The sequence below is a fragment of the Phyllostomus discolor genome, chromosome X (genome assembly GCF_004126475.2).
Source record: "Phyllostomus discolor isolate MPI-MPIP mPhyDis1 chromosome X, mPhyDis1.pri.v3, whole genome shotgun sequence".
Taxonomy (NCBI): Eukaryota; Metazoa; Chordata; class Mammalia; order Chiroptera; family Phyllostomidae; genus Phyllostomus; species Phyllostomus discolor.
In genome coordinates this window covers 70,676,112-70,686,223 of record NC_050198.1, presented here as the reverse complement: position 1 = coordinate 70,686,223, position 10,112 = coordinate 70,676,112, and the positions used below count along the sequence as shown (strand labels likewise).

General features: G+C 40.5%; 1 protein-coding gene across 2 annotated transcripts in view; it reads right to left on the bottom strand.

Annotated features, from left to right (window-relative positions):
- Positions 1-2,130: 2,130 nt before the first annotated feature.
- Positions 2,131-10,112, bottom strand: part of SLC25A43 (solute carrier family 25 member 43) — a 32,551-nt gene continuing 24,569 nt past the window's right edge. Inside the window, exons 4-5 of one of the 2 annotated variants that reach the window (XM_028523346.2) lie at positions 4,063-4,197; positions 2,131-3,162 (exon numbers count right to left, since the gene is read on the bottom strand). In XM_028523346.2, the coding sequence (XP_028379147.1) occupies positions 2,962-3,162; positions 4,063-4,197 (336 nt within the window). In that variant the 3' untranslated portion in view covers positions 2,131-2,961. Of the gene's footprint in view, positions 3,163-4,062; positions 4,198-5,726; positions 7,688-10,112 lie in introns of those variants that run through there. The other variant, XM_036017027.1, reaches the window with a different exon arrangement.

The following is a 10,112-nucleotide window of genomic DNA, read 5'->3' as shown; positions in this document are numbered from 1 at the left end:
ACTTCTTACTGTGGCCCAAATGGCCACATCTGATCTGGCTCTCTATCCAGCCTCCTCTTGCACACTGACTCACTCACAAATCATGCTGGCTACACTCATCTCTTTTCTGTTCACTAAGTCTTTCCCCGCTTACCAGCACCACTTTGGCACCTTCTGCTTTCTCGGCCAGAAATGTTCCCTCTAGTTCTTTGCATGGTTAGGTCATTCTCACCCTCCAGGTCTCATCTCAAATGTCACATCTCAGAGTGGCCTTTCCTGGCTCCCTGATTTAAAACATTCCCCTCACTTCCACATATTTCTCTAATAAAGCACCCTGTGTATTTCCTCATACCATTACAATCTCGTTGATTTGTTTGTTTTTATAGACTGCTGCTTTTACCAGAATGCAAGCTCTAGGAGGGCAAGGACCTTATCTGACTTATGTACCATTGGGTCCAGAGTACCCAGCAGCTGAATAAATGCATGAAGCCAGTTTTCTTACCCTATCCCAAACATCTTTTGCTCGCTTCCCTCTCTGTGACACTGCACATGACCTGCCTTCAACCTCTAGTGCCCTCCAACTTATTCTTAACCAACTAATATCCTGTCACTTCCTTCAAAACTTAGTTCAAGACTCATTACCTCCAAACCCTCCTGCCCATTACTGGCCCCTCTCACCTAACGGTCCTGTTAATCATTGATTCGGTAAGTGTACACAGAACCCCTGGCCATCTTGCAACCAGCTGTTACCACATTATCATGCCTTTGCTTGCATTTGTTTTGTAATCATAGCCATTTCATGTATGTATGTAAGTTTTGTTCCTGAAGACTGTAAGTTACTCCTGGATCAATACTGCATCACACTTTATATAATTCTCTTAAAGTACTTAGTCCAGTTTGGTGCACACTGCCAACCATAAAGCAGAACATTCCCTTTATAACACTGAGAAAATGGAAGTGCCTCTAAGTTTGTTTTAGAAACAGAGCTAGAGGGTTTTGTTTTTTTTTTTTTTTTTTTTTTTTTTTAGATAGAGGAAGGGAGGGAAGGGGGATGGAGAGACAGACAGAGGGAGAGAATCATTGATTTGTTGCTCCACTCATCTGTGCATTCACTGGTTGCTTCTTGTATGTGTCCTGACTGGGGCTCAAACCCACAACCTTGGTGCATCAGGATGACACTCCAACCAACTGAGCTTTCTGACCATGACCGGAGCTAGAGTTTTAAAGAGTTCTTTTCAAATTAGAAAAATGACACATATGCTTTTCCCTCCTTAATTAAAAAAAAAATCAAAACAGCAGCTCAGAAAACATTCCTATGCATGGCAGTAGCAAGAGCTTAGCTATTTATTTCATCATACCTGTGGAAGAATACACAGAAGATATTGATATGAGGCCCTGGCCCCATAGCTCAGTTAGTTAGAACATCTTCCCAATGTCAAGGTTGTGGGTTCGATCTCAGGTCAGGGCATATACAAGAAGCAACTAGTGATTGCATAAATAAGTGGAATAGCAACTTGATGTCCCCCCCCCCTAAAAATCAATAAATATATAAAACTTTTTAAAAGATAACTGATATGAGGTAAGTAACCATTATAATTTTAGATTTACTAAAACAAAATTTTTGCACTTTTCAGAATTTAAAAAAATTGTTCACGCCAAGGGAAATAAAGAGTAACAAATGGGAACTATTCACTCTGGGTAAAGAGTCATCCTTCAGACTCTAACAGATTGGGCTACAGATGATATTTTCATGTGTATATTAACTGCTACTCCCCATAAAACACAACCTGCCATGGCAATTGGAAAAATGAGTTATTTTGGTATATTTCAATAGGACAAGGTTCTGAGAATTTAAAGATTTTGGCCAGTATATATTTAACGATAGTTTTGTGACTCGGATTAGTAAGAAATGACCAACACATCATTTTTATTTGGAAAATGAATTTAATAGAGAAAAATATTTTCAACATACTAAAAGCTTGTGTGTGTATAAATTAGTATCATAATATTAGATATTGCTTAATGCATGGATAGACACTAATTGAAAGTACAGTTATATAAACTTGACACAAAATCCCCAAGGTGAAACAATCCAAAATTTGACTTTTTAAAAATCTAATAGAGATAATTAGCCTAAACTGTTGTCAGTTATTTTTTTTTTTGGTATGTGTGTAAAATGATCTATTTGATCTCTTCTAGGCAACTGGGATGTCTTGTGAAAATAGCATAAGTTGAATAAATAATTTATTTTCAAGGTAGGCTTGCAAAGCAAGTTAAAAAGGCAGAGAATTCAGGCCACTTAAACTGTACTTGACTTCAACTGGAAGAAGGTCTTTCGGGGCATGAATAAGCAGTCATGCTAAAAACTGCCTTCCTGAGATACCAGGTTCTAAGTCTGGGATGCTTCAAATTTAAATAATGGATGATTCTACTGTGATAGTCATAACTTTCAAATGTTAAACACTTTCATTTAGCTTCTGATAAGGCATAGTTTACACTGTGATGTATGTACTCAGAAGTCAGCAAAGATTATGAATTCCAGAATGATTATAGTAGGAAATCTCAGGTCAAATTGAGCAAAACTGGGCCAATATGGGTTAGTGCAAAGCTATGACCTTGTGACCTGAGTGCATGACATGGTCTCTGTTCAGCCACTTCAAATACATGTTGCTTTGAGGTGTCATAACAATGCCCTTTCTTTGGTATTGTGTAAACAGCACATATCATTACTACTAGCTTTTGTTATAAAATCTGGTGAAACACCATCAGGAGAAGGTCATGTTGGGAAACCTTCCCACAGTGCAGATGTTCCCGGGCACATCAGTTTGGAGCTCAGAGGTTGCGTATGGCTGAATCTTCTAATTTCCAAGAGCAGCAGATCAGAGTACCCTCTTATCACTCCACATGTGTGCAATTATGAGGCTACATTTGTCTGCGATTGCAACACCCCTTCAGTCAGTGCACTTTTAGTTCCATTCAGTTTTAAAGAGTCGGTTTTCTAGAGTTTAGTTTTCCAGTTTTGAAGAACTTCTTTAATTCTCGTAATTCCTGAGGCTTCAAACTCTGATCCACCCCTGGGGTCAATTTATAGCTCAGAGGTGACACAATGTAACCATTTTGGTAAAGACAGATTCTCTTGCAGAACTCAAAGGTACCAAACATAACTCCAAAATATGGAACTATCTGTTTAAAAATAAAATAAAAATCATGTTAAAGTCTTAAAGTGTTAATGTATCTGCAATCAACTTGAGTCAGGGTAAACTGAGTTAAAGGCTATGGATAATACAACGTGGTAATTCTTTTTGGAATCAGGGAAGATGGCAGGTGGGGGGTGAGGAATGGCAGAGCAGTTGAATGGCTCTGGGGAAGCATAGGTCTGGATTAATATACACATAGACAATCTGATACTTTCTGTCAACATATGCCTGTCTTGATTGTACCCGTTTATGTGTCAACTAATGTAAGGTTAATCCAGAGTTCTCTTAAAAAAAATGATTTTATTTATTTATTTTCAGAGGGAAGAGAAGGGAGGGAGAAAGAGAAGGAGAGAAACATTGATTGGTTCCTTCTTGTATGTGCCCCAACCAGGACAGAACCCAGAACCCAGTTATGTGCCATGACCAGGGATTGAACGGCTGACCTTCTGCTTTGCAGGACAATGCCCAACTTATTGAGCCACACCGGTCAGGGTAATCCAGAGTTCTTACCTTTTTTTTTTTTTTGTCATGGAGTTTCTTGGGAATATGATGAAATCTATGGATCCTTTCCCCAGAGAAGGGCACACATGCACATACATCCACATTTTTGCAGACAATTTTAGGATGGGGGTTAGGTTCCCATTGGGAGTCCATGAACCCCCATGGTAGGAACCTCTGCATTAAATGATCAGCTCCTCTGGGATGGGGTATCAGATGCCCCAACATTGCACAAGGTCTTCTGTCTTCAGGGTTGACAGCCAGGCTGTACTCATGGGCCTCAAGTTACCATAAATATTAGAGGGGGCATCTCCATCCAAACTACACGTGGAGTGGCAAAGGAACTGGAAGAGGTAAAGAAACAGTAGAGACTGATGACTCTTCTCACCCTCAGTAAGTTGGCTGCCAATCCATTCCAGAGCCCCAGTACCCCTTGGGCCTTCACTATCTGCCGGAAGCAGTCCATGGCTCCTGAGAAATGGACGTCTACTCCCCCACAGTGGGGAAGGTAAGGGCTCTGAGCCTGAAAATAGAAGATGGGATGAAGTAATTTAGTCACCAAGAAATAAATATTCCAGTCCAAGTAGCCAGGCCCTGAAGTCTGGACTCTGGATGCCATGCTCCTAGCCAAGATGATGGCAAGGAATGGCTGTCACAGGGCTCTTCTTGTTCCATGGGCTTAGAATGAATATTAACATGCAGTAAAGTCATGACATCACTCACAAATGTGTGGCTTCTTTTGCCTGGAAGGAAACGGCCATTTGGGACAGCCTCAACCTCACACTTAACATTCTTTCTCAGCCTATGCCCTCTGGATACGATCAACACACACTCCCGTGTCCTTAACCTTGTTTGAGTGTCCCCATCTCCTTGCCTTAACTGATTCCTCCCCTTGTTTAGACTTCTGCTATGGCACAGTCTATCTGGTAAGAGTTATCTGGGTACAATATCTGGGCTGGCAGCCAGCCAGCTTAGGGGAGCAGGTACTGGGCCTTCCTCCCTGTTCTAGCTCTTCAGGGCCTAGGAACCTTCAAAGATTGCATATATCAGGCACTTAGGAAATGCCAAACCAAATTTCCTTCAATATCAGTGTCACTAGTAGCTTTTCTCAAATACAACTGTTTGCTTGTGACCAGGCTTGAATAAGCTATATGAATTGTCATGAAGTTAAAAAAAAAAGAAAGAAAGAAAAAAAGAAAGAAAGAAAAAAAGGCCAATATTTACCAAATGTTAGGTGCCAGGCATTACACTGAGTCCTTTACATGTTCTGGCTCATTTAATCTTCACAAAAACCTCACGAAATGGGTAATATTATCTTATTAGCCAGAGTTTAGAGATGACAAAATAGAGTTGGTAAAAGGATAAATCCCCAAATTACAGAACATGAGAGACAAAGCATCCATCTGAATTTGGGTATGTTTGATGCAGAATGAAGCTCTATACCACTAAGCTACACTGTCTCCTGATGCCCAGCACTGAGAATGCTGTCTTATCTTAGCCCTTGATACGCCATCAACATTGTAACCACACATCAACATTGAATGTGGCTACCACAGCATGTGCACTGAATGAATTATTTTTCTTTAAATCCTTACCCAAGAACATGCTCATTGATTTTAGAGAGAGGGGAAGGGAGGAAGAGAAGGAGAGAAACCTTGATGTGAGAGAGAAACATTAGTTACCTCCCATATTTGCCCCCATTGGGTACTGTTCTCATATGTGGACAGTTTTTCTATGCATACAGATAGAAAACCAAACCCACAACCTAAGCATGTGCCCTGACCAGGAATCAAACCTGTGATCTTTCAGTTTATGGGACTACGCTCCAACCAACTGAGCAACACCAGCCAGGGCACTGAACGAATTCTTTTAAAAAAAATATTTATTTTTAGAGAGATGGGAAGCAAGGGAGAAAAACATTAATGTGTGAGAGATACATCAACTGGTTGTCTTTCACACACCCCCAACCACGGACCTGGCCCACAACTCAGGCATGTGCCCTGACTGGGAATCGAACCAGTGACTCTTTGGTTTGCAGGCTGGTGCTCAATCCACTGAGCCACACCAGCCAGGGCTGAATGAATTCTTTATGCTAAGACTGGAGCTCATGGTGTGGTATGAATCAATGCCTCTACAAGTGTCATACTAAACTGATATTCAGAACACAAAAGAAAACATGTATTGCTGGTTGCCTCCTGCTAGGGACTGAATGTTTGTGTGCCCCCACAAATCATATATTGAAGGCCTGATCCCCAGTGTGATGCTATGTGGAGATGGGGGCCTTTGGGAAATGATTAAGTCATGAAGGTGGAGCCCTCATGAATGGGATTAGTGCCCTTATAATGACAGACTTAGATGATCTCTCTTACTCAACCATGTGAGGACACAGGCAAGAAGGTGGCTGCCTGCAAACCAGGAAGTAGGTTCTCACCAGACACTGAATCTACTGCCACCTTGACCTTGGACTTACCAGCCTACAGAACTATGAGAAGTGTTGTTTAAGCCTCCCAGCCTATAGTATTTTGTTGCACCAGCTTGAACTAAAACACATCCAAATGAAGAAGGAATGGTAAGGCTATATTCCAGTGCTTCTCAACCTTAGCTGTGTATCGGACTAACTAGAGAAGCTTTTCAAAACCATCAATGATTGGAATCCACCCCTAGAGACTGATTTAACTGACCTAGGGTGAGGCCTGGACATCAGCATTTTTGGCAAGCTCCTCAAGTGGTTCTTATGTGCAGCTAGGGTTGTGTGGGCCCTCTAAAGCACAAAGCTGCTCAGGGTCCAGACCTGAGTCTACTACTTTGCTGCTGACACTGAGAGTGATTGGGAAAAGTATGTGGGCCCTAAAACCAGACTGCCTGGACCGAGTCCATGCTTTGCCACTCACTAGCTCTGCGACCTTGAGCAAATGCCTTGACCTTCAGAGCTTCAATTTCTTCATCTGTAAAATGGGGTGATAATAATACCTACCTTGTAGGATTATTGTCAAGATTAAGTGAAATACATATAAAATGCTTAGAACAGCATTTGACATATAGCAAGCACTATATAAATGACCACCGTTATTAATATCATTATTATTTATTATCTAAACTTGGAGAAGAGACAGGCATGCTGAGGACTAAAACAACCCACTCGAATGCTACACTGCCACTTGCCCAAACTGTATCTTACTAGTAAAGAGAAACAAACATGTCAGGCTGCTAGTCACAGGACCTGAACTTAAACACTCCCTCCACATGAAGCTAGGCAATTATCCCATAGGTGTGTAGACCCCAGGATGGGCATGCTGCATTTTGCAGCACAGCGCCATCTGAAAAATACCAGAGGAGCCAGGTGCTAGTCCTGGCTCTGCTGCTATCTGTATTACCTTGACCAAGTCATTTAGTTCTTTGAACCTAAGTTTGTTCATATGTCAAGTGGGGAGATTGGAGTTAAATGACCTTGAAAGCCCTTTCTTGATCCTATAATCCAGGCTGCTGGCCCTACTGTACACTTCTTTCTGACTCCAAGCCTTCAAACCTACCATTTCCTCCATCTACCTGGATTTCTCTCATTGATCAGAATATGTATCACTTCCTCTAGGAAGTCTTCTCAGATCCCCAAAGTCAGGAGCCTAGTAAACACCTTTGGTCACATTGTACTTCTCCTTCATGGCATTTGACACACTTTGTAATGACTTGGTGTAAAATTATTTCTTTCATGTGTTAATTTCTGTGGTGTAAATTCTTTCTTTCTCCCCCCACAACCCCGACCTCCCAAACTATAAATATTATGAGGGCAGCGACCATGTCTCCCTTGTTTGTGGTTTTATCCCCAAAGCCTACCAACATGCCTGGTATACAGTATTTGCTGAATACATACTGGGGGAAAGAAGGAACAAACTTGCAGGAGATCAAGATAAAAGACAAATACTTCAAAGCCAAGCACTTGATGGTTTCTGTGATAAACTCCAAAGAGGCCTTCCAGCAAAGGCAACATTTCAGGTTGTTTATTCTTTCCATGAGTACTGAAATAAAAAATATTGTATAAATATATAAAAGTCACACCCTTTGACCAAAGCAATCCTATTTCTAGGAATTTATTGTACAGATATATTTGCCCATGTGGGAACTGATATATTTTATAGGGATTTCTGTTGCAGCATTATTAGTAACAGCAGAAAATTGGAAATAATTTACATGCCCACTAATAGGAGGTAGTTAAAGAAATGCTACATCTATTATGCTGAGTGAAATAAGTCAGACAGAGAAAGAAAGACAAATACCATATGGTTTCACTTATATGTGGAATCTACAAAACAAAATAAATGAACAAACAAAACAGAAACAAACTCATAGATATAGAGAACATTTTGATGGTTGCTGGATGGGAGGAGATTAGGGATATGGGTGAAAAAGGGGGAGGATTTAAGAAGTACAAATTGGTAGTTACAGAATAGACCCAGGGATGTAAAGTACAACATAGGGAATATAGTCAATAATATGAAAAACTATGCATGGCATCAGGTGGGCACTGGATTTATCAGGGTGATCACTTTATAAATTATATAAATGTCCAATCACTGGGCTGTACAGAGGAACCTAATATCATATGCATATGTTAGCGATGCAGAAGGTAGAGTATATGATTTTAAAAGAGCATTAATCAAGAAAATGAGAAGACAAACCACAGACTGGGAGATGATATTTGCAAAAGACACACCTGATGAATGGCTGTTCCAAAATATAAAAAACACTTGAAACTTAACAATAAGAAAATAACTAAAAATTGGGCCAAAGACTTTAACAGACACCTCACCAAAGAATATATACAAATGGTGAATAAGCATATGAATAGATGCTGCACATTATATGTCATCAGGGAAATGCAAATGAAAACAACCGTGGGACATTACTGCACACCTAATCAGAATGGCCAATATCCAGAACACTGACACTACCAAATGCTGGCAGCATGTGGAGCAACAGGAGCTCTCACTCATTGCTGGTGGGAATGCAAAATGGTATGGTCATTTTGGAAGACAGTTGGCTGGTTTCTTACACAACTAAACATACGATCCAGCAATTCTGATGATTAGATTAGGCTAGATCTTGGTATTTACCCAAATAAGTTGAAAACTTATGTCCACATGAAACTTGCATGTGGGTGTTTTTACAACAGTTTTGTTCCTAATTGCCAAAGCTTGGAGACAACCAAGGTGTCCTTAGGTAAATGGATAAATAAACTGTGGTACATCCAGACAATGGAACATTGTTCAGCATGAAAAAGAAGTGAGCTGTCAAGCCATGAAAAGACATAGGGAGAACTTAAATGCATATTACTACGATAAAAAAAAAACCACACAATCTGAGTGCAGCCACTGTGGAGAGCAGTATGGAGTTACGTAAAAAAATTAAAAATGGGTCTGCCTTGTGATCCAGTGATCCCACTTCTGGAAATATATCCAAAGAAATCTGAAACACTAATTTGAAAGAATATATGCTCCCCTATGTTCATTCCAGTGTTATTTACAATTGCCAAGATATGGAAGCAGCCCAAGTGTCCATCAATAGATGAGTGGATAACACAACTATGGGACATTTATTCAATGGAATTGTACTTGGCTGTAAAAAGAAGGGAATCTTACCTTTTAAGATAGCATGGATGGACCTGGAGAACATTATTCTAGGGGAAATAAACCAGTTAGAGAAAGACAAGCACCACATGATTTCACTTATATGTGGAATCTAATGAACAAACTGAACTAATAAGCAAAATAGAAACAAACTGACAGCTGCCAGAGAGGAGGGGGGTTAGGAGGCTGGTGAAAAAGGTGAGGGGATTAAGGAAAAAAGAACCCTCACAAACACAGACATATGGTGATTGCCAGAGGGAAAGGGGGATGGGGAAGGTAGAAAATAGAGAAGGGGGGATAAATGGTGATGGGAGGAGACTTGACTTGGGGTGGTGGACATACAATACAATATACAGATGATGTACACCTGAAAGCTATATAGTTTTATTAACCAATGTCACCACAATAAATTCTATGTAAAAAGAGTGATGGATGGATGGAAGGAAGGAAGGAAGGAAGGAAGGAAGGAAGGAAGGAAGGAAGGAAGGAAGGTACTCTGAGAAGGCTACATACTATGTGATTCCAACTATCTGACATTCTCGAAAACTATAAAAACAGTAAAAAGGTCAGTGGTTGCCAGGGTTAGGGGGAGAGGGGAGGAGTGAATAGGCAGAGCAGAGGATTTTTAGGGCATTGGAAATACTCTGTATGATACTACAACGATGGATGCACGTCATTATACACTTGTTCAAACCCACAGAATGTACAACACCAAGAGTGAGCTCTAAGATAAACTGTGGACTCCAGGTGATTATGATGTGTCTGTGTAGGTTCCTGAATTTTAACATGTAACCATTCTCATGGGGAAGCTGGTAAT